General features: G+C 39.1%; 1 protein-coding gene across 7 annotated transcripts in view; it reads left to right on the top strand.

Annotated features, from left to right (window-relative positions):
* The window catches only part of SGCZ (sarcoglycan zeta), a 764,963-nt gene that overhangs the window by 390,658 nt on the left and 349,833 nt on the right, over nt 1-24,472 (top strand). For 5 of the 7 annotated variants that reach the window (XM_067530568.1, XM_067530570.1, XM_067530572.1 and 2 more), the window contains one exon: nt 14,410-14,604. In XM_067530568.1, the coding sequence (XP_067386669.1) occupies nt 14,410-14,604 (195 nt within the window). Of the gene's footprint in view, nt 1-11,664; nt 11,721-14,409; nt 14,605-15,402; nt 15,541-24,472 lie in introns of those variants that run through there. The other 2 variants (XM_067530571.1, XR_010916677.1) reach the window with 2 other exon arrangements.

Here is a 24,472-nt window from a genome sequence, read left to right as displayed (position 1 = left end):
ATTCTCCTGGCAATACTGCTCACTTAGTCATCCTGCCAGGGACTTCCCTGAGTGCAGCTGTCCCCAGAAGCCCCCTGAAAGAGTTCAGGGAGTTCAGTAGAAAAGATAATACTGCCAGGCTTTTGCCCCTGAAGTGGAAAATTCTCCTCCTCCTTGTGTATCCTGAGAAACATGATCCTCCCACCGTTTTTAAACTTTAATTTTGCATTGTGACTAGCAAGATGTTCAGAAGTCATAATATAAATTTGAGAAATTATTTTAATGGACAATTCTGTCAAGTCACACTCTGTAACTGAAAACCATGGATTTGCTTTCATTTCTTGAATTTATGGCTGCTTCTACTGAGTTTTTAAATTCTTTAGCAAACCAGAATCTATTAAATTGAAAAACATCAGATATTTTTGGTCTGAAAACATTCTGTAAGATAGTAATGTATTGAGGAAAATGGCATGGCACAAGGTGTAGAGATAACTGAGTCTTTGTGTTCAAAGTTTTGCACGTATAGAAAAAATATGGAATTATTCTGGTTAATAAAAGTATACCTTAGAAAAACAGATAACAATGAAACTTCAAGTGTGAAAAGCATTTGAATCCCGGCATTTAAGAGTATAAATCAATGAAGTACAGAACAATATTGTTCAGTAACTTTTTAATGCATCAAATCTCCATCTTCAATGAAAAAAATTATAAACCTGCACATATCATAGGATCATTCATTCTTGTGAGCATGCCATATATTTGATTGTATGACAAAATTGTAATTTAATATGTTAAATATAGCTCAGTAATAAGTGTTCCCACTAATAGCAAGCAACATCTACCTTATGTCCATTTTTTCCTATTTATTCTCTTTCCTTCTGAAGTGAGAACCTTTATTGGAAAACAATATTTAAGGTAAAAGCATTTATTGTCCTCTTTTATAGACCGTTGTTCCAATAACTATTTAGTAGTGCTGGCATCACAGGGAGAAAATTGTATACCTCATCTGCTGTCCTGCCTGTGGCTGTAATGAAGTCTCTGTAGTAATCTAATTGTATTGACTTAGCAGGAAAGTGGAATTCTAATTGACAACATAAAGCCAAGCAAATTGCACTATCACAAGAGACATGCTGACTAAAGCCCAGTTGACATTGATGTCAAAAGTATTTTTCTGTGGCTAAGAGGAAAAGTCAGATATTTCTCAATTATTAAACTTCCAAACATGTAAATTATCCAGTCAACTTAGTATACGATCTTTAGGTGGGATTTTGTACTCCAATCTTGCGTTCCTTACATACCTTCACCCCTTCTGATTTTAAAAAGGAGTTTGGAGTATTCCAGAACTGTAGGGGCTGATCCTGCTTTCAAAGCAGAAGTCAGAAAAGCAATTCAAGGGTCTTGAATTCCTTTTCTCACTTCTGCTTAGAAAGTGGTATCAGTCCCTCCACTTTTGCAGGTAGAGAGGATTGAGATCCAGCCCTTTTTTGGGAGGTTTGGTATCATCCGGTTTGGGATGAGCTGGAGAGGATTTTATATTGTGAGCCCTAACTGATATGTCTTAATCAATGTGTATTTGTCCACAGATGTGGACACATTTTTTAAAATCTAAATTACATTTATAATAAAATTTCATCCCAACCTTCCCATCCATATCTGGAGTATGGGCAAAGTGTAGGAAAGGGGAAACCCATGATGTTATAGAGTTGCTGTAGCTCAGCCATGGAAGAGCTATTCTTTCTCCCCATGTCTGGCTTCCATCAGCTGCTGCTACTGGTACCTGTGTAGCATTGCATTGACATCTGGACCATGACCCGCTAGCCATCGCTGAGGAATGCAAACAAGCTAATGACCTATTTCAGCACTGATTCAAGCAATACCCTCACTTTTCTTTCTCAATTTTTAAGAAAACAATAGACTAAAGAAGACCTTATTGAAGATCTTTGTGAAATCTTCTTTCTGTCCTTTCCAGATTGAAACAAGCTCAGAACACAACCAATGTACATAACTGCTCATTTGATATGTGGTTAGGTTTAGGGAAGAGGGGAATTGATTAAAATAATTTAATATTTTGTTTGACAAAAGCCTGAGAACTACTTTAAACTGAAAAATTGCATTTATGGCTTTTTGGCGAAGAATTCCTCCAGGTCACTGACTCTCCTGGCCAGTGTTATTGCTAAATAGAAAAGCCATCTTATGAGAGAAAAATTATAGTGCATCCTTTCTTATTTGCTCAAAAGGTCTCCTGGTAGCTTGAAAAATTTGAAATTAAAGTTTCATTATTCATCTGGCCTCCTAAATGAAGTTCTCTGGAGTCAGGATATGCAGAGGTCAGTCTACCAGCCAGAATTTGAAGGTGAAAGGCGACGTAACTCCTTAGCCTGCACTTCAAGGAAACAAGTCTAAGCCCCAAATGGAATGCAATAGAATGAATGACAAGTCATCCTTGGGTCCAAAATAAAAGCAATATATCTTTTTCTGCAAACTCTGAAAGGACCAAATTGTTCCAAAGGCACACACTGCCGTGAAATCCTGTCCCTGTTGAAGTCCGTGGCAAAGCTCCCACTGATTTCAATAACGTCATGATATTTAACTTTATTCAATACGATAACTTTTTACAATATCTGTGTACATTTTGAAAAAGCCTTTTTCCCTAGTAGGTACAGTGGATGCACTTGAAAAAATGTAGTTGGTCTGAAATAATTGACAGTTTTCGTAGATATTCCCTTTCTTTGTAATAGAGAATTTCATTACAACTAGTTGTTGAATTGTTCAAGCCAGAGGAAAGTCTTAAGATCTCTTATGTTGTTGTTGTTTTGTTTGTATTCCATAGCAACTAGGAGCCCTAGTCATGAACCAGGACCTCATTGCACTAGATGCTCAAACATCTGAAGAGCTGACAATTTATGTATAAGACAAGAGACAATAGATGGATACAGATAGATGGGAGAGTACCAGGAAACAATGAGACAATATTGGTCGGTATGAAAGGCACTGGCAATAGCACATCAATGGCCTAACTGTTGTCAAATTTCCTGTAGGCATCATGGCAAAGGAGAAATTTAAGGAGGGATTTGAAGGAGGATAATTACACTATGAGTGAATGTAATTTTTTCCCCTTAAATTATGAAAAACCCATGAACTCTGAAAAATTCAGTATTTTCTTATTTATTTTGCTTTGCTCCTTGACTTTTTATAAACATACTTTGATTTGCTTGCATATTTAAACACACTTGAGATGTTACCTATTTTCTAAATAACACTTATATATCCCCTCAAAACACTAAAGTGTCTGTGTGCCTGGATAACTTCACAGTATGAATGAGAAATTCACTTGCTTATTGGCGTGAATAAGAGAATTGGACTCTGCTACAAAGTTGATAATGCAAGAAAAAGTAATTTTGAAATATACATTCACCAGTTGACTGTTGGAAAATATCAGAAATATAGTCACTATCTTTGCTCGAGGACCCTCAGATACTAGAAGAAGCAGATGCAGTGTGTGACAGATTTGTGGGAGAGTGCATGCATCACCTGTCAGAATGGAGGTTCTCTGTCCAGCATAACATGGGTCAGTCCAAGGAGAAGTCTGCTACCCACTTCTACTTGGTGCTGCCTTCACATTCCAAGAATGCAAATGTAGCCAACGCTACTTGAGCCTGAGGGATTCCTCCTCTTTAACCTTTGTAGAGCTCCCCTTTCCCAAACCTGGCTACCTGGCATTAGATTAGGAAAGACTGCAGTCCTCAAGAACGAAATGGCTTTCAGAGAGAGTAGATAGAGCATATATAGGACCTTATTGTTCATAGGAGATTCAATCCTTGACACATTGTCTAGGAGGTAACTAGTCAGAAGATTTCTTCAAGTTGCTGATAGTGCTTTCAGATATTGGTGTATATGGGAGAGAGCCCATTTAAACTTCCCAGAAATCCCAGGCATACTGTACAGTAGTAGTCTTTTTGGTGGGGCGGGGGAGGGAGGAGACTGGGAAACAAAGACATGAGGAGACAGACTTCAGAGATGATATTGCATAAAGATAAAGGGAAGCAATTCATACCCTATTCCCTCCATTGCATGTATGTGGGACTCTCATGTAGTAGAGCCAATAGTACCATACGCTGCAGTGTGTAGAGCAGGATTTGAAGAGCCTATGTGGAAGAGCAATCTCTATCTCATTGCACAGTGGGGATTTGGGGAAGAGTGGGCAATCTACTGTTAGGTTAATCCACCAAACTCCCTCCCCCTTGTAGTAGAGACACAAATGGCATGGAGGCTGCTCTAGCCTTGAGCAGATGTTGGTTCCCACGGAGTTGCATGGAGAGAAGGGGCTCTTCTACGCCAGCCTCAGAAGAACTCCCTAGCTCTCAGTCTGATGGTTTGACTATGCATGGAGAATCAGGAATTTGGCGTTAGGTACTTCACTCTTCTTTATTGTTTCAGACTGACAGTACAAAATCATTACACAGTAGTGCATAAGAGTGTGAAAATGAATCTAATTAGAAAATTGCTATATTCAAAGTTAAACAGTAAAGTCCAATTTCATTCCCAAACTGAGTGCAGTGGAAAAGTAAACATGCCAATGATAAAGAATAATTTTCATTTTAAATATTTGAGTGTTCTAAGTAATCCACAATGGGGACTGACTACACACAGTGCTAAGCACTGTGCACTGCAGTAAGTCATTATAGTATCAGGCCATTAACTTGCTGCAAGTAAAATAGTGTTTTTATACGTCAATAATATAATTTAAATTCGGTGTACCTTTTAATAAGGACAGGGAATGTAAGACCTAACACTCTATTCTTACTAACAGAATGTCAATGCCAATTCCCTTGCGTTTAGGTCTAGTTAGTCTTTATATATAATGTAAACTATGTGGTTAATGTCTATTTTTGATGATACCAAGAGAAGATATTTTCCCTTCCACTGTTTAATTGTCTAAGAAAGCAGTGTTCACTATCCTCTCAATCTAGTGCTGCCTCTTCTGTCATAGGGGATAGAATCACTGGCAGGATTATGATCCCGATTACTAGAAACTATATTAATATTCTGGAAGTCATTAAGAGAAGCCTAAGCTCTTGGGTGAGAAAGGAAACATAAGTTAGTTTGCACTACACATACTGGAAATGACAGCAAGAGCTTTGCATAGAGCTGTTTGCCTTTTAAAATCTTTCCAGGTAAATTAATTTATTTTACATATAAAGCCTTTTACAAGAGATGGAAGCATAAGACTAGTAACTTCTTATACCATTAATAATTATTTTTATATAACGCCCCTAAATTTGTCATTTTTGATCTTATCCGCGTTATAATGCTTTGATTGTTTAGAATAAATACATCTTACGCTTTTGGGGCTGCAGCATAAGAAATTATTGTTGTGCCTATGCATCATTTACTGCTGTGTGTGACGTGCGTTACACTACACATGGTAGATTGCCAGCTAAAGACTGTAAAGAAAACCTAAAATAATATTTCATCTGTAAGCTTAACTAATGTCACATGCTGTGCAAATGGGAAAAAGAGTGAGTGACTTGCTGACATGTCACACAGAAAAAGAGAGGTGCCCACAGCCTGGACTGCATGGCTAGAGGGCATGTTGCTGTCAGGGAGAGTGAGGAAAGCCAGCTGGTTCTGGTAAATTAACTGTCTAATGTCCTGCAAGAGTTCTGCTGAGCTGCTATGGCTGGTTAAGAGCAGATTGTTTTTGCTTTTCTCTTTCACTCTAAATGCAGACATGGGCACCTTTAGCTTAGTAGCAATATTTTCTCTTTTTCGTTCATTGTCTCTTTTGGCAGAAAACACCACAAAAAAACCTGTTCTATTACAGGTCACCTGATTGCTTAGAGGTCCCTTGCCAGCCAAAATCATTGTTTGGTCTGACTGCTGTCATATTTTATATATGTTTTATTCCTTTATAACATGTTTTTTTCATTCAGTGCTTGAATAAATAAAGATACCTTAAAGGTCATTGAGATTAAATCTTAATACTCAAGAAGACCTGTAAGCAGTGGTGCTCTGATTTGCTAAAATCCTTATAATACAGGTAGCAAAACTCAAACTAAGTTTTGTAATATCTATTTTACTATCCCTAAAGGAGTAAACTGCATACTTAATTGATCTTGAAGATTAGGTTCTGAATTCTCACGGCTTGTCAATGTAGCAAAATGTTGGTGTGGAAATAGATTTTTATTTGTTACTGGATTTAAAAAAAAAATCATTTATGGTTTAAAGTAAACATTTTTAAGATTACATGTGTTTTAAAGGTATTGATGACCCTGCATGAAGTCTGAAAGTGTAAATAATGCTAGCTAATGATTTTTAGAAGACTTCAATAAATACTCTGCAAACTATTAGGCATTTAGTAAACGTGCTACAATGGAATTGTGTAATGATACCCATTACTATTACACATGCTCCACTGGACAAAAAGGTAAAAATAAAATACTGAGTTGGCACGATGGTCATACTGAATCAACAAATCCTTCCCTGGTGATATAACAGTTAATCAAAAGTGACAGATAGATAGATAGATAGATAGATAGATAATACATTTTTCCAGCTATGTCAAGGATATCTCTATACTTAGTTCTTATCTTTAAAATTCACAATCTCTAAAGTTCCTCCTTTTAAAAAAAGAAGAAAACTTTAAGATACAATTATTTTTTAACAGAAACATATTAAATGAAAACATAATTTATAATGCTGTAGTTTATTAAAAAAAATCCACACACGTTTAAAAGTCAAACATTTGAAGGTAAAGGTTTAAAAAGTTTGAAAGTTAGAAAATTAGGTCACTGTACTGGTAGCTCAAAAACCTAAGTCGAGAAATATCTGTCATTTCAACACCAGCCTGAACTCTGCTCCCTTTTGTTGTCAGGGACATTATGCACCCTCTCAGTTATCTTAACTGTAAAACAATTGAATGATAATTTGTCTCCCCTGAAGTAGGAGTATGAGACCTTGGTTAATAATTAGGAGTGGGAGGAGCACAGATTAATTAACAGCAGTCACTAGAAAAGCTGAAAGTAGAATTTATGGGCTGCTTGTTTGTAGCTCAGTGCATCTTCACTTAGGCTGCAGGAATGTTCTTTTTTGGAAGACTCTGTGTCCATCTCTGTCTCCTTCTTTCCATCCCTCCTCCTTACCTTCCATCACCCCCAGCTGCCTGCACTCAGAGCTGTGTAGTGGAGGGAAGGACTGGAGTAGAAGAGAGAGTCCCTGTCCCAGCAGTAAGCAGCAGCAGCCCTAAGTGGAGGGAAGACTGGATGGAACAGGAAGCAGCAGCTGAGCTGCCAGAATTTGGCTGTTGAGGGCTATGTATCATCTTAATGGGCCCTCTGCAGTGACTGGCCTCAGCGCCATAGGGTGAGATTTACACAGCCAGCCACAGAATCAGGAGCCCAAGCAGAGGGAACTCATCCTCTCACTGCATCCCACGGTATCACATTCAAAACTTTTTCCTTTTTGTTCCTGTCCCACAGGATGTTCCCTCCTCTTCTTTAAAACCACAAAGGCATCTTTAAAGAACCTGATCACCTGCAGCATCAGATTTTCCCCCTACCCACTCCAAAGAGGGTGGAGAGCTATTTAAGCTCAAGGACAATGTTGGCACAAGAACAAATTGATATAAACTGGCCATGAACAAATTGAAGTTGGAAATTCGAAGTTTTGTAATCATCGGAGTGGTAACCCAGTAGAAGTTGTTAGGGCAAACAACTTCATTAGTCTTCAGAGAGAACTGTACACATTTATGAGTGTGATTATATGGTGGGCATGTTTGTAGTGGTGGGCTCAACATCCCTGGGGCAAAACTCGTACTTCAGGGCTTCAGAATTTCATCTGGCCACCTGCAGAGGGCAGGAAGGGATTTTTTCCCCACGTGTATTCTGGATTTTTTGTGTTTTGGTGCTTTAAATCTCTTTCCTCTGAAGACTCAAGGATGGCACAGCAGGAGATGGACACTGAATGGGGGGGGGGGGGCACCGGGGCTCTGAGGTGGCACTGAACATTCTCTCTCGCAATTGCTTGGCTGGCTGATTCTTCCTCACACACTCAAGGTCTACCTGATTGCCATATGGCGGGATCCAGAAGAAACTTTCCTCCAGGTCAGATTAGGAGCAAGGTTAGAGGGCGGTTTTTGCCATCTTCTGCAGTGTGGGTCACTTACCAGGATTATCTGTGTATGTCTCACTTAATCAATTGCCAGCCATTGTGGGGGTCTGGGGCATTGGTGCACCTCAGTCCCTCCTAACCTTTGCCTCTGGCATAAAATAATTCAGTCTCCTGTGGATTGTAATACTTTGGTCTAATTCTGGCAGAGAGTGGTGGTGATGGTCTGTTATATACAGGAGATTAGAGTAGATAAACCATTGGTATCTCTCCATGGCCTGCAGCAGTGAGTCTGCCTGCCTGGGACCAGTTTTGGGCTAGTGGACTCTAAAACCTCCCAGCCTAAGCGATAGAGCCTGAGCTCCAGCTCGAGCTGCAACTTCAAAGGGCTGTTTACACAGCTATTGTTAGAGTACTAGTGTGAGCCCTGCTAACCCAAGCCGCTGTGTAGAGATACACTATTCCCATAACATTGCTACCTTCGGTCCAGGGCTGAGAAACCAGAGTAACATTCAACCGATAAACTGTCAAATCACTGAAACTTCCTCCATTTACTTTGGTACAGGTCATGCCTCTCTGTAGTGTCCCATCGTTAAAAAGCATACTGTGTTTGATCAAAAGTTCCCCTGGTGCTCACTGCAAATTTCCACAGATTTATGGTAGTTGGACGCAAATGTAGAGGTACAATCTTCCTGAGAGTTCCCGCAAATGTCATTGGGAACCTAGGCCATCAGTCCTGTTTTTCCCATCAGTCTGTAATGAGGCTGATGGTGGTTGCAGAAGAATTTTTGAACTGATAACTATGCACTTTTAGGACTGTTAAGTATTACTACATTCTCAGGCTATGTCTACACTGACAGCAGCAAATTTGCCACCATCAGATTGATTTTTCCAGTTTTATTGAGCAGCAGTGAAGATACACTCAATCGATCCAGAAGTTGAGCTAATAAAACCACCTCCAAAAAAAGCGTAATGCTGCATCAACTGGTACGCATTTCCCATTGGTGCAGTGTAGTGGAGACAGCACGTAAAACAGACGTTGCTAAGTGGACGGGAGTTAGGCAAGTCACTCTAGGTAGCTTGTGTAACTCCCATCGACTGTCACCAAATTTGCCGGTCAGTGTAGACGAGGCCTCAGGTTTATCTGGCATGCTGAACACTTCTACCTCCACAGCTTTCTGAAGATCTACTAGGTAAGGCATTTCTAAGTTTGCTGTCCTCAATGTTTTTCTAGATATACTTTGAAATAGAGAGCCTTTTGGTGGTTTTATGTAAAGCTCTTTTTTTTCCTTCGGACCTGAACAACAACTTTGTGTAAACTCAAATGCTTGTCTCTCTCATCAATAGATGTTGGCCCAATAAAAGACATTACCCCTCCACATCTTCTCTTTGAACAAAATTGACATTTTCCCCCTTTCAAATATTTGATTTTATGGAAGCTGTATTTTCTGTCAAAAATCATTCAATGGAAGATTTCTAGCAAACTGTAACTGAAACATTCCTTTTAGAGTGAGGTTTTAGTCATAAAAGATTCCAAAGGAATACTGAAGTATTATATTATAGTGCAGATAAAATGAGGCGGAGGTGTTTGAATTAGCATCTGGACACGTTTTGAGTATAGGTTTGGTGTCAAACCAGGACTCTGTTTCAACTGTGTTGAGATTGTATGAGCACTTCTCATGATATTTTGGCCCAAAATGGCAGGAGACTTGATTGATCAATAAGTAAATCCATGACCTTCCCCAACCACAAAAGAAACCCCCCCACACACAAAAAAAAAACCTTTCTCATTTGAAATGATAAAAATAAAAACATATATTGAAAGCTGTCCCTCCTATGCTCAGAATGAGGCTGGAACCCTGTGGGGGTGGAGGAGAAGTATGTGATGATATAATTAATGACTGTGTCATAATCCACATACACAAGGAGGCCAAATTAAAGTTTTATGGGCAATCTGAGTTCTGACATTCTCTGATTTTTGAGTTCTTGACTTTACAACTTTAACAGTCTTTTAATGTAGCTTTATTGTGGGTAATATATATTTGTAGGTCACAAGGTAAAGACTGAGAGATGAGGGAAGTGTACACAAGTAATTACAGGACTCAAAGAACTAGTCAGGGATAGTTGTGTGATTGTGACTTGGTAAATACATGGAAATTCAGTGGCTGGAAAGAATAGGGTTAACTAATCCTCTGTGAAGAAAGGAAAAGCTACAGCTGCCTGCCCTTAGTTCACCGACTGACAATTCACCACAGTCTTATTTTCCTGACATTCTGCCAGGGTATAAGAGGAATATGCTTTGAGGCCTCTGAGCTAACGTGCACTTGGTGAAGTTTGGCTGCAAGAAGCAATCAAGCAATTGAGATCACTGGGCAAAGGAAAGTCCTTGCTCTCTTAAAAAAATAGATAAATAAATAAAATTAAATTAAAAAAAACAAGCCCCGCCCCCCAAATCCTCTCAATTTAAATCCCTGATTGAGAGACTTGTATGTTTTTCAGATCATTTTGTAACATGAGTAATTCTGTGGTTTACCTGTTTTATTGCAATATACGTTTGCCTTTTAATGTTCACTGCTGTGATACATTCTTTTTTAAGCCATTTGGAAGTGAAGAATTTGCAGTAACTGTGAATGTATAGGAGGCAGAGAAAAGATGGGATTTCACTGACGATCCTCTCCATAATAGGTTCACAAAAAGAATCAAATTCTAAGTCACCACTGGAGTCTTTGCCTTTCCCAATGCTGGAGGAATAAATTCTGATTGTCCTGTTGCCCAATTAATGTCTCCATTCATGTTTTGATTTAGAGAAGCATCCACTAGTTCAGCTGCTTAGCCAAATGTTTTTGGTCTTGAACTCGTGAGGACAGACTTGGTTGTGAAATTTGAGACTTGTTTGATCCTTCAAGCAGATCTAGGTTGGTTCTTTTTTATTTGGATCAGCTGACCCATCTTTACTCATAAGATATCTTACAAGCTGCACAGCTATCTTTACCAGGAAAAAAAAATTGGTTTAAATGTAAAATTGATATTTATCTCTGGTGTATTTTGTTATTGGTTGGGTAGATAGGTCTACATGCACATTTACTTAATGGCTTGATTTTTTTATTATTCCTGTATAATTCAAAATTATAATCCCATCATTTTATGGTCATAGAATAATTTTTGAATAAACATAAATGAATTGACTTCATTTAATTCTAAGTCATATAAAAGCTGAGTCCCTTTTCTATTGAAAGAAAGAGGCAAGTGTGAACATTGAATTGGAACATAAATGACTATTAGGAAAAAAAAGATGTAAAAATGGAAGAAAACTGCAGAAGTTAATACCTCATTCAAAAATCATTGAAGCAATTTCTCCCAAATACCGAGAGATTAGAAATTAATGTAGTGTATGCATGTTCCCTGACATTCTCAGTTAACTTCCTAAATTGGCATATGTTGAGAAAAGTCTAAAATGTAGACTAAAATTATTCTAATAGAAAATTTGTTTTTGTAACTATTTTTATATTTAGTCTGCTACTTGGGCTAGGTGAATTATCTGTTTGTTGACCATGTCTTTGCATTTTCCTTTTAATATAGTCATGGAGAATCAAAACCACAGAGTCTGGCAGTAAAAATCATACACGCTTTCTCTGGTAGGGTGGGCCATCCTGGGAAATAATTTTTGCTATTATTGGTGGAGGCTTTTTTTTTTTTTTTTGGGGGGGGGGGGTAGGGAAGTGGGGGATGGGTAATCTTTCTATGAACAGCTTTCACCTCAGTGATTTGTAGTAGAATCTTGACACCTGGGACATGTATGGGATCTAAAGATTTTGTCTTTTGGTAGCCTGGTGCCAGTCCGTTTTGATTTGGTAGTGTTCTAAAGGTTTCAAGGATGGTCTTTGCACATGATCACTGAGCTTTAAAATGAAAGAGGCTTTTTCACTACATCTCACAACATTCTGTTGACGTGGCACAGAAGGCTTAAGTACTGGGCTCAGTTAACTTTTTCTTCTACTAGTAAAATAAGAAATTACTGGTTCTGGTGGTACTTCCAGTATAAGTATAGGGAATACCTGCTCACACCTCTTCCCATTTCCCTCCTTTTTTTGGAACACTCATTTGCCTTGCTTCAAAATGACTTCATGTCTACCTGTGTGTGTTTTGTACGTTGTATACACAATGTTCAATCCTGCCTGGGGCCTGTTGCTGATAGTGCCAGGTAAATAGCTCATCATACCGTACAAACCAGTAAAAAGATAAGTAATGTAATGTGAGTGGAATTTTCAGTCTCTGGAGGAATCTATGGAACGTCTTTCAGATGTGTGATCATTGGTGGTGGTTATAAGAGGCTTGGGGAGGCTAAGCCTCCCCAAACAACCACTGCCAGTGGAAACTCCCACCCAGCCTTGGCCCCTGAAACCCCATCTTCATTCAGCTTCTTCCCACCTCCACTGCACCTCCCCACAGGAGCAAACAGTGAGCGGGGAAACTTGGGGGAAGGGAGTAGCAGAGTGGGGGGAGGGGGGAATGAAGCTGGGGCAGGAGGCCCCAGAGGAGCAAGCAGCATGGGTGAGGGGGCCCTTGTGGGATGGGGCAAGCAGGGGTGGGGCCTGAGGCAGTATGGGCGGGCCTCGAGGGGGAGAAGGCAGAGTGGAGGCGGGGCCTCAGGTTGGAGTCAGCCTCTCTAAATTCAAGAGGGATGCTGCGCCTGTGTGTGTGAGGATTCATTTGGATTGAGGTAGGGCTTCTTTACCAGTTTAATGGTGTGATGTAATACATCCCTGTATTCACACCCTACTATTGTAGTTATCTTTGTACAAGGTATGCCTTGTAAGGTATCATTTGAAAACTCCATAATTTGATGGTCCGTACAGTCTTGATAAAATATATGCGTGACAACATTGTGAGACATGTGAAATATATGAGATGGCAACATGTGAAATAATATTTCCTGTATGATGATGTTAACATGTTCCAAACCCCACAGCCCTGCCCATGTAGAAGTCAGGTCTGTCCTAAACAAAGGAAGGGATATGTGCTTGCCTTAATTTGCATTTCAGCAGTAAACAGAGTCATTGAGCAGGGAAGAGAAACAAAGGAAGTTCAAACAGGTGGAAAAAAAACCAGCAGAGAAGATCCTTCCACATAGACTCTTTGGCGAGATCTACACTACAAACTTACATCCGTATAACTATGTCACTTAGGGATGTGAAAAATCCACAGCTTTGAGCAATTATAGTAATACCAACCTAACCCTGGTGTAGACAGCACATGTCCATAGGAGGACTCCTCCCATAAGCATAGCTACCATCTTCTGTGGAGGTGAATTAACTACATTATTGACATTGCAGGGTTGCTGCAATTCAATTCAATTACATTGATGTGAATATGGATTTGCTTCAAATTTACATGTAGGTAACTGAAAGCACAGTAGGGCACTGTGTGAACAGGGTGAGCATGAAATGTGGCAAGTATCTATTAACTGAGCAGTAAAGATTAAAACAAAAAAGAGAGAGCTGCCTCATTCACTGTGTACTCTCCACCCTGTGCACTGAATGATGGAAGTGTTCTGAAGAAAAATCATGATCAAATAATTAAACACTATAATAACCCATATGCCTAAAGTGGCAAGCTAAGGTTAAGGTTGCCTGGGCAAGTTTGCACTTACTGACTAAGTGATTTGCCTTGTAATCTTAACATTATTACAGTGTATGTTTTTCTATGGAACACAATACATGTGAGACAATGGATTATTTAATATCTGCAATGTGTACATAATAAAACAGTGAGAATTTTATTTGTAAAATATTTTTCAAAGCTGAAGTATGACACTATTTTTTTCTCCTTTCATATTAAAGAGATGAATGACTTACCTTTCAAAAATGGCTTTCTGTGAGGCATTCATATATACAGGAGCCAATAAAAAGGCTTGCATAAACTGTATTTGAGGCAAGCATATATGGTCTATTTTCTTTTCTGACTACCTTCCCCCCTCTCCCCAGTTTCCTATATTTTCCTCATACTAAAACTTTTGTCTGACTTAGTTATAATCATGCACATGTGTTCCTCTATTAGTCACTTGATAGTCCATGTTAATATGGAGGAAGACGATACTTTATATTGTGGAGCAGCAAATAGCTAAAAATCACAATATCGTTACTAAACCCTAGCTCAAACAATTTTGTATGGTTGAATCTGACTCAGTGCATTTTTTTCCTTTAACACAGTTAGTGGCTGTAGCATGATAATTTTGGAAACCTCCTCAGATAATCTTAATAGAATAAAATCTATCAAATGCCAACTTTTCTTTTTCTTACATTTTTTTCTCTCCCCTACCCTCAGATGACGCGAGAACAGTATATACTGGCAACACAGCAGAACAACCTGCCAAGGATTGAAAATCCGCAACTTTATCCAGTGGGAATTTATGGATGGCGAAAGAGGTGCTTATACTTCTTTGTCCTTCTGCTGTTGGTTACCATGATTGTTAACTTAGCAATGACAATATGGATTTTGAAGGTTATGAATTTCACAGTGGTAAGTACAACCATGATTTTACATCTCTTGTTCTTCATGTTACTAGCTTGTCCCTTTTTCAATGCACATTCATTTATTCTTTTGATGTGCAAGTTATTTTTTTTAAATGAGATATTCTTCTAAATTGTCAGTATACACACCTATGGCACATTATAGATTTATTGCTTAATTAAAAATGGAAGGCTACTATTTTTTAGGTTTGTTTATTGATACTGATTGCTGAGGGAATTAGTTAAAAAGGCTTGTCAGTTTACATCATGTGAATCTGTAGAATATACATTTTGACAACTAACTGGCATTATTATCCATGTATATATCAATGTTTTTTTAATGGATCACAGCACATGATAACTCTATTTTAGGAATACTTAGTGTAAATCTCTAAATCTATGGAATCTGTTTATATGTAAACAATATTTTTAGTCTGTTTATGAACTTTACTTGAGATGTTTCAACATCCTTGTTCAGATGAGACTTAATTATATGCAATAGACAGATCACCACAATAAGCCAAATTCAAGGGACGTTAAAAATACAGCCAAAGGATATTTAAATCTGTTGGAAAGATGCATTTAAAATGCATGAAGATTCTTTCGTGTACTTGTCTTGATGGTACATTGGCCAATGATGAGGTCAGAGCAGAAAAGGTGATACTGGTGAAACATTTGAAACAATTTTCAGGACTACAGACTACCACAGAGCTACCTAATTTAGAATTCTAAGTATTGGAAAATGTAAATACCTTCATTACATCTGTACAAAAATGAAATATCGAAACACTATTCTTTCTATGCCTAGTGTAAAATGATCAGTGGAACTGGAGGAAATGCTATTGATGGGATACCAAGGGAACTGGGAAGGCGGGGAGTTAGGCTGGAAGCCACTCTGCCACATGGACACAACAATCGACTTGGTTTAATAAAGTTCCATTTGTTCAATTTTACCTGCTTCAGCTTCATTCTTTACAAATGAAATCTGGTGGCAGCGTCTGATCAGGGAGTTCTCTGAAGTGTAGCAGCTGGCAGAGTGAGTCATGGAACTTGGTCTGAAGCCCCGCTGAATGCTGGATTTTGCAGACACAAACCTAGTCCAGCAATGCACCTAGTGGAACGAAGAGTGTGAGCTGTACACAGAACTGGCCATGCAGGAGGATAGCAACAGCAGGAAATTAAAACTATTATTCTAACTTATTGGAGAACACGGTGGAGAGATCTGCACCACTCTGAACCTCACACTGTCTCAAGCCTCCCAGCAAACCTATGAGCCCTGGGAATCTATTACACCCCAAATCAGGACAAAACTGTGGGGCGACCCAGGCTTTTTCACTAGAGATCAGTCCAAAGGGGAGGGGAATAGACCGCCTGTTACTGTCTTAAAAACATTGGCTACTACCTTCAGTGTTGGAATCTTGATAGACTCCCTAATTTGGGCCAGGATAAGTCTCTGGCACTTGAGATCATCACTTCTGGGAGCATCTGCTCTGGGAAGGCAATCTCATATTAGACAGATGCTTAGACATGGAGCATGCAGTGGGAGCCTTGAAGGGAAAGATGAATCCCTAGAAGGCACCACAGCCCCAGAACTACATGCAGTGAGACAACAGCAAAGGACAGCAGTTGGTTTCCATACACATTGTGAGATGTATTCACTGTATGAGATAGCTTGAGCAGGTAAAGGTGAAGTGCTCCGAAGTAGGACAGCATTACAAGGAATGTGGCAGTGTTGACCCATCTTATCAGTGTGTGCATGAGCAGAGGAAGGCCTTGGACAGTTTCAGTGAGACTTGTACAGGAGGGGGATGGCACATCAGATTGTGGGAGATTTTCTTTGGGTCTGAGATCAAGTCATGACAAGAAAGCAACAAGGGATAATACCATCTTCCATGCATGGAACAATATTAATAGGGACACACCTTGTCTGATTTCAGCTGAATAGTGGGGCCCCCTGCATTTTGATTTCTCAGGGTGAGTTGGACTTGAACACACCCATTACAAAGAGCAGTCACAATGTAAAATGAGACTGTAAAGTGGAGCACTTAGAATATGTGGCCTCATAGTAACTAACCTGTAGAATAACAGACAGTAGCAACTGAAGCTAGTGGTGATGGATGTTAAGCACCCCAGATCCTTCTTGGAGAGTACAGCCATACAAGCCGTGGATCTGATCAGGATGCAGCATCAGAATTGTATAGCTGCAGTGCAAGAAACAAAAGCAGGAGTCCCATGATTAAGGGAGACAACTTTAAAAGCATGTGGGGATGTTTTAAAAGGTGACAGACCCCTTTAAGGAAAGCTGTGGCTGGAAATAGACCTTACACTAGAATCTGTAGTAAGCATTCAAAGAAAAACTCTAATGGCACTAAGTAATCCAGTATGGCCAGGAGCACAAAAGTCTGTAGAGCAAGGGTAGTAAAGCACTTGTAGAGGCTAGTGCAGCATGGCAATGGTGGTAAAGAAGTCATCAGGCAAATTATGCATTTGCATAGACCCAATGCCACTGAAACAGGTATTGAAAAGATGCTACTATCCACTGTCCACAACATATGAAATCTTTCTAGAACTTTCCAAAGCCAGAATCTGTATGGTTTGTGATATGAGGAATACATTTGGCCCATAAGCTTAAATAAAGAGTCGGCATGCTGATAACTTGTGCAACGCCATTTGGTCACTACAGGTGCGTATGCATGCTGATGAGCATAAGCCCAGCACCAGAAATATTCCAGAGAAGACTCATCAAGTGGTGACAGGACTGCCTGGGATGAAAACAATTGCAGATGATATCCTCATTGTAGGTGAAAGAAGCCATCATTCAGAAGCTGAATGAGACCATGACAGAAAATGACAAGCTTTTCTACAGTGATGCAGGGACAAGAACATAAAACTGAATGAAGAAAAAACATGACACAAATGACATGAGGTGACATACATTAGACATCTTCTCACATTAGGGGGACAGGAAGCTGATCCCAACAAAATGAGGTAGGCAGAGACATTCCAACTCCAGTGGATTTGAAAGGGGTACAGCACTTTATAGGAATAATAAATGTTCTTGCCCACACCTGGCTGCAATAGACCATGTGTTAGCTAACAAGGCAAGATGTTGAGTGAGTCTGGGCAGATCCCCAATGGCAAGCATTTGACATGCTGAAACAAATGATAATGGATGTCCCTGTCCTGAAGTGCTACCAGCCAAGAGAAACACTGATACTCTGGTGTGATGCATCAGAGAAAGGATACAAGTAGTTCTCTTGCAGGAGCAGCCAGTTGTTGATGCCAGCAGACCCCTGTCAGAGACTGAACAAAATAGAAAAAGAGCTTCTGGCTATGGTATTTGGAGTGGAGGATTCCATGACTACACCTATAGCCACCCAATAATAGTGCAGTCAGCTTATACCCTCTAGAAACAATCGTGCCAAAGTCCCTTCTTGGGACTTCAAAGAAATTGCAGCACATGTTGATGCACCTCCAGTGCCACAAAGAGGGAGTTCAGATATTGTACCAATATATGCCCAATACATTGCGAGCTGTGGGAAGGGAATCGGGACTTAGTGCAGCATGTTTATGGATTCAATCTCCGGTTTCAGCACTGAAGCTAATGGAAATCAATGATGTTATGGAAACGGATGCCCAATTATGTGCAGTCAAATGAGTGATACTAACAGGGTGTCCAGAAGACAAAAGCCAAGTACTGGTTGGAGCAGAACCATATTTTCAAATTAAAGATTGGTTGACTGTGCAGGATAGAATCATATTTTGAGGATAGGGAGCTGTTGTCTTCCCCTCATTCCATAAGGATGTCATGCAAAAAATACAGGCCTCACACCTTGGCATTGACAGCTGTCTTGAGAGTGTGTTTACTGTCTGGGAATGAATACACAAATCTGGTCCTTGATAAAAGGGTGTGATGCCTGCTGGTCATGTGATAACTACCAGCAGAAAGAGACTCTGTTAGCACATGAGCTGTCCATCAATGAGGGGAGGCCTGATGGATTCAGAAGAATGGTGCGCTCATCAAGAGGACATGGACAACAATCAACAAAAGCAGGTACTAGAGTATGACAGGTTAGCAAAGAACCTACTGGCCCTAGAGACAATCACTGCTCGCACCATCTTTAGTCCACTCCTGTTTTCTCTCTAAGGGCTGGATCCTCTCACAAGTTCCTCTCTCTCCTGGGCTTGTATGTCCTTCACCTATTGAGAAGCCCAAACTATCTCAAAGACTGTAGCTGTCAGAGTCTATGGTAAAGGTGAAACTCCAACTTAACAATGTGCTAACAACCTCCGGCAGGAGAGTGGGTCTTGGATGTCTATTATTTGTTTTTAACGTTTATATTAAAATGTTTGTAAAACAGGGAAAATATATCATGGTCAGTGGAACTGAAGGGTCACCAGGGGAATAGGGAATGCAGGGAGTTAGGCAAAAGCACAGCTCAGCCATATGGACAGAGAAGTCCACAGGGTTTAATAAAGTTCAACTTGTTCAATTAAACCTGCAAAATGACTCAACTTCCTGGAGGTCTTCGTGCCTTGAACATCATTGATAAAAACACTGTGGCTTGGCTTGATCGGATTGCACACTCCAAATAAATAACATAACCTTCATTCACCTTCACTCTTTGCAAATAAAACATCTAGAGGCTCTATTAGAAAGCTAATAACTTGTAATGGAATCAAATCTATTTGTTTCACTGCTTCTGCTTACTACTTAGCAGATTGAAACCTTTGGTTTAGTAGTTTAAGTAGTATGCATGTGGCTGACATAATTAAACAAACATGGGCTTAATGATTTCACTAAGATAACATTATACCTAAATACGAGCTTTCATGACTATGCTGGATATTGCAGTTCAAAAATCACTTAGTTAATGTGGATTTTTAATAGTCCAGAAATATTACATATCCAATTAGATTGTGTTCAATTGACAAGTGTGAATAGATCTTTAATCCTCCTGCTAAGAGTAAAAATAATTATATATTTTCACCAGTAATTACTTTTGTATTCAAGTAAGCAGTTGTTAAAAGCTTAACAAGAAAAAAGCACCTCATCATGACATTAAAAAAGCAGAAAACAATGTGCTAATTGTGCAGGTAACATTACTGAGCTACCAACATTCTATTTCACTTTCATTATTGCATTTGTTATCCCATAAATGAAAACTCATGTCTGTTAACATTTCTTATTTGAACAAGCTGGACATGTTATCAAAAGATTATGTGCCCAGGAAGACTGGCAGGATCATTTTATTTTATGGTGGTTCCATTAGTAGATCATTCTTACCAGCATTTCTATGTAGTATATCATTGCTGACACTGGATTATTAACCTTTATTCTTCACATGGTGGAATGTGTAATATATTATTTGGGACTGATTAGTTCCTCACGCCAAACATTTATATAAATTTGTGATATGATCTCTGGTTAGCCTGTTACAGAAAACAGAGTGTGTAGATATAAATCTTGACTGTGGTTTATGATGTTCTAATTCTGCATGAATGTTTCTACTCAAAATTGTATATTTTATAGTTCACAATTCTTTTTTATTAACAGTGTGTTAGTGATTGTATTATTTCAATTCAGAGAGAGTTCTTACATTATGTACTATCAGAAAGATTTACTATAGCTTGTATGAGAGCTTGATTTTCTATCAGTATAGGATCTGGTTGACAGTTAAACCTAGGCTGTGAGTTTAAATCAATTTTTATCAAACACTGCAATGTTGGTGACAGAAAATCCTCCAAAAATTGTTGAGAAATTTCTACTATGTAAATTTGAGAAACATCTATTCTATTCATGGACGTTCCATGAGCAAAATAAGACTAAATTTTTCAGATAAATTATATGTTCTGAAATATTAGCTCAGTTCCATTAGCCCCAATCTTGTCTTTTTAAATAATCTAGCATATTAGGATTTCACTGTTGTTTTGACTTCATTCTTTTTAAAACATCTTTATAATGGCTAAAATAGTGTGTGCATGTAAATGTCTTGTTAATATTGATGGAAAATATGCCTATGCATCAGCAGAAAATAAAACCAAAATTCACTGGATGGTTTTTAATATTTAAAACCCCCCAGTAACAGTGGTAAAATTTAGGCTGGCTAAAAAGTAATGTGCACAGCAGAAGTAACTATGATGTTAAACTAAGAATGGGAGCTGGGCTATTCATGTTCATTTAATCTTAAGGGCGGTGCAAGATCTAAAGAATTACATATGTGTCTGTGTACAGCATGTGTCTATGGAATTGAGAAATTGATTTGGAGATCTGATTACCAAACTGGAACACACACAAGTGTTAACGCACATTCTGGTGGTGGTTAGGTACAGTGTATATACTACTTCATGTATCTTGTAATCTCTGGTTTTAAAACGCAAAAGTTAATCCCTTTCTTTGCCTAGTTAAACAATTTTGAACTTTTTAAAGTAGTTTAGATTATTTCACATATTATGAATTTCTTCTCAATCAAACTTCTTTAGAAGATAGTGAGTGACTAACATGGTGACAATTACAGCAGTGTTGGCTTTGAATAAACCAGTCATGTTCAATTTTTAAGATAATTTAACTGTGTGTGCGTGTATGTGTCTAATCTACAGAGCATGTAAATCTGTTACTGTTCTTTGCTGGTACATATGGCTCTTTAGCTAAAGCTGCAGCAACTTGTCCTTTTAGCTCTGGAAATCCCCACTTCCATTCCTTCTGTCCGCTAAGATGGTGGCTGTCACATTAAATTGAAGCTTAGATCCTGCCAGGAAAGAAACTCCTAATAAAAAAATAATAGAAGAGCTATAAAAAAATCTCATATAAAGGGACAAAGCTGGAGACAATCTGACCAAAGAAAGTAAAGGGTCCTTCCTGTTTAACTAAAGCCATTCAAAGAAAGGTGGGAATACTCCATTTTTTTTTTTAAATGGTGGTATGACTACTGTTATAATTTATTAATATATTATGTGGATTCTATCCTGTAGATATTTCCTGGTTTGAATTATATAGTACATAGGTATTTTAAGTTTTGGTGACGGTGTAAAACATTTAACTTGTTTTTACATTTTCATGTTGTTATAGCAGACCTCTCATAATGCTAAGATTTAGCTTTTCCATTTTCATTTTAATTTTGAAATTGCCCATCATTCCATGTTGCTGTCTTGATGATTTTGTAACATCTTCAGGTGATGACCTCAAACAACCTGTGCTTTAGCACAATATGTTCTTCATGTAGTCCTTAATGAGTCTGTAAATTTCAGAAATGTTAACATTGTAGCTGACCTAGAGAAATTATGGATCCCATCATCTTTGGTGATGTTTTTTGCTCTAAACTTGTCATAGATTAATAGATTCTCGCTCCTGGCTACCTACTTGGTGAGGGGAATCTAAGCTCTGTGCTCTGGATCCCCTGGGGGAAGGTAAACTTCTGAAGCCTCAGCAGTTTGCAGCACTGGTTCCTTCCTTGGTTTCCCTAGCACATTTTCTGGACACTGACTCTATCTGCTACAACGTCTCAGAAATGAATTTCCTCAGTCCACCTGCCCTCTGTCTTAGGACTAGTGCTGACTCCCAAGATACCCACGTTACATTAACACCCCCTGTCCCTGAAGTCCATCCAAAAGATGTGAAGCTTCTGGTTACAGTTTAACTCTCTCAAGGGCCCACAGTAGCTGTGGCACAGTCAATACACACACACTTCATACAGTCTAACACCTTTATGCTCTCTTATCCTTATCTAAAGCATACCAGTGTACAGATCAAACAAAACAAACAATATCTGAAAATACAATGCCCTTCATTTTCTGTCTCTATGATTCTATCTCACTCTTCCATTGTGAGTCGTGGGGGAAACAAGTGGAGGCAGGTAGGGTGTTCTGGCTAGCTGGTGTCTGTCCCTCCTGATCCTGGAGCCCCTTCTCAGCTTCTGTGATCTTGTTCTCTCCTGCTCCACACTTCCTCTTCCTGTCTGGCTGCTGTTCCTGCATGTTCTTTTATATTAGCTTCTCCTGGTCACATAATCTCTTTTGTTGTAATCCTGATAAATTTTCATTGCTCCTTTCTTCCCTCTTCCTCCAGAGGAATTGACTCTAGTTTTCTAAGGATGCAGCTCCTCCATTGTTTCAGGTGTTTGCATCTTAATAGGGTCCTTAAGTCCCAAGCACCTTCTATTAAATCTGTCTGTTTCAAACATGCTACAGAATTTGTCGACAATGGTGGATCCACATACCAGTAGGCTTTGGTGACTCAGATTGACATAATACAACTTCAGAATTCATAAGCAGAACAGATATAACCCCCTATTTCTCACACCACTACGTCTTTGTCACTGAACAAGTGTCATTAAAGAGAACCAGTGAACATATTTCACTGAAAGTTTCCAAGTATGTCAGATAACTAGAGAGAGAGAAAAATATATGAACTTTTTGTGTGAAATGAGACAGACAACCCAGACACTCAGCTCTTCTGTTCCGATAATCTTTTAATTTAATATTGTCACATTTATACATTAAAAAAGAATATATATGCAGCATATTACACAGCATAAAGAATAAAATATACTTTCTCTCTCCTCACAGCCAATTAATTGGGCTTGTGGAGGAAAATGAACCATGAGGAGGGGAGGACAAAATATAGGACTTCAGTGCAATTGCACCACTAATGTTTCACCAGCCTGTTGTCTTTAATAGAAAACACTGACCCACTGTTCCTTTTGTGTGGGTCTTTCAACTCCTGGATCAGCATAAAGAGACAATTACTACCTCTCCCACCACCATCTTCTAACACTCTCCTTTATATCAGCTACTGCCTTCCAGTCTCTGGCCAAGTTCCGTATGAGGCTTATGTGGTATAAAGTGCATTGGGCGTGCTTTGCTCCGAGTGAATTTTACCCTACCACTCTGAGTCTACCAGAAAATAAGTCTAAAGAATTGGTTGGCATACATTTTAAAGGGTGGTCAGGATTTGTGTGTATAAATATAAATATGCATCACAAAGTGCAACTTCATCATGATCCTAGGAGATGACTCCTGGATTTAGAAAGATCTGCAGCAACTGCTAGTACAGGTAGTACAAACATATACCACTTCAGGACCTAGTTATATCTGGTGGGACTATCCACCAGAGTGCTAATAGAGCTCATCAGATATTTTTAGACAAAACGGTTTTTCGTCAGAAATTGCTGTTTCATCAAACTCAAAACGTTTCCCTCAAGAAGTGTGGTTTTGACAAAACACTTGTTGGGAAGGTTTTTTAGGTGCAGAGTGAAATTTCTGCTGTGAATGAACGTGAGGAAGGATCACCCCATTATAGCCAGTCTATTGGTTGTGGCACTCATCTAAGCTGAAATAGACATTTGATAACTAGGTTCAAACCCCCACTCTGCCTGATTGAGAGCTAGGATTTGAGCCCAGGTCTCCTCCAGGCCAAGTGAATGCTCTAATCACAAGACTATTGGCTATGTGGGGCCGAGTGGTTCTCATTTTCTTCTGATGGAGCTGTTACATTTTGTATAACTAAATAGTTATCATAGCAGAGACTTCAACCTAGGGCTTCCCCACTCCACTTTAGTGTCATAACCACGTGGCAATAGTCAGTCTCTATCTAGTCTGATAAATATTTAATTATTTATGCAAAGTGAAACAGTACCAACAGGAGAAACTGAGAGAGACCCATCCCTGAGTAGCCAATAGCCTGATTGTTAAAGCATGAAGCTGGGCTGGGGTAGACCAGGGTTTAAGTCTCTACTCTGAATCAGGCAGAACTGTGACTTCAACACTGTTTCACTCTTGTTTCTTGCATCTCAGTTGAGTGTCATAACCCCTGGCACCACCTCAGGCACACATTTTTCACGAAAATGCTCTGCAGGTCTCTGTTTCATCCCGAGGAGAAA

Source organism: Emydura macquarii, unplaced genomic scaffold (assembly GCF_026122565.2).
Source record: "Emydura macquarii macquarii isolate MOO-44397 ecotype Brisbane River unplaced genomic scaffold, CSIRO-AGI_Emac_v2 contig_3108, whole genome shotgun sequence".
In the NCBI taxonomy this organism is placed as follows: domain Eukaryota; kingdom Metazoa; phylum Chordata; order Testudines; family Chelidae; genus Emydura; species Emydura macquarii.
Note: the sequence above shows the minus strand (reverse complement) of the source record. Positions and strands in the feature narration are given on the sequence as shown.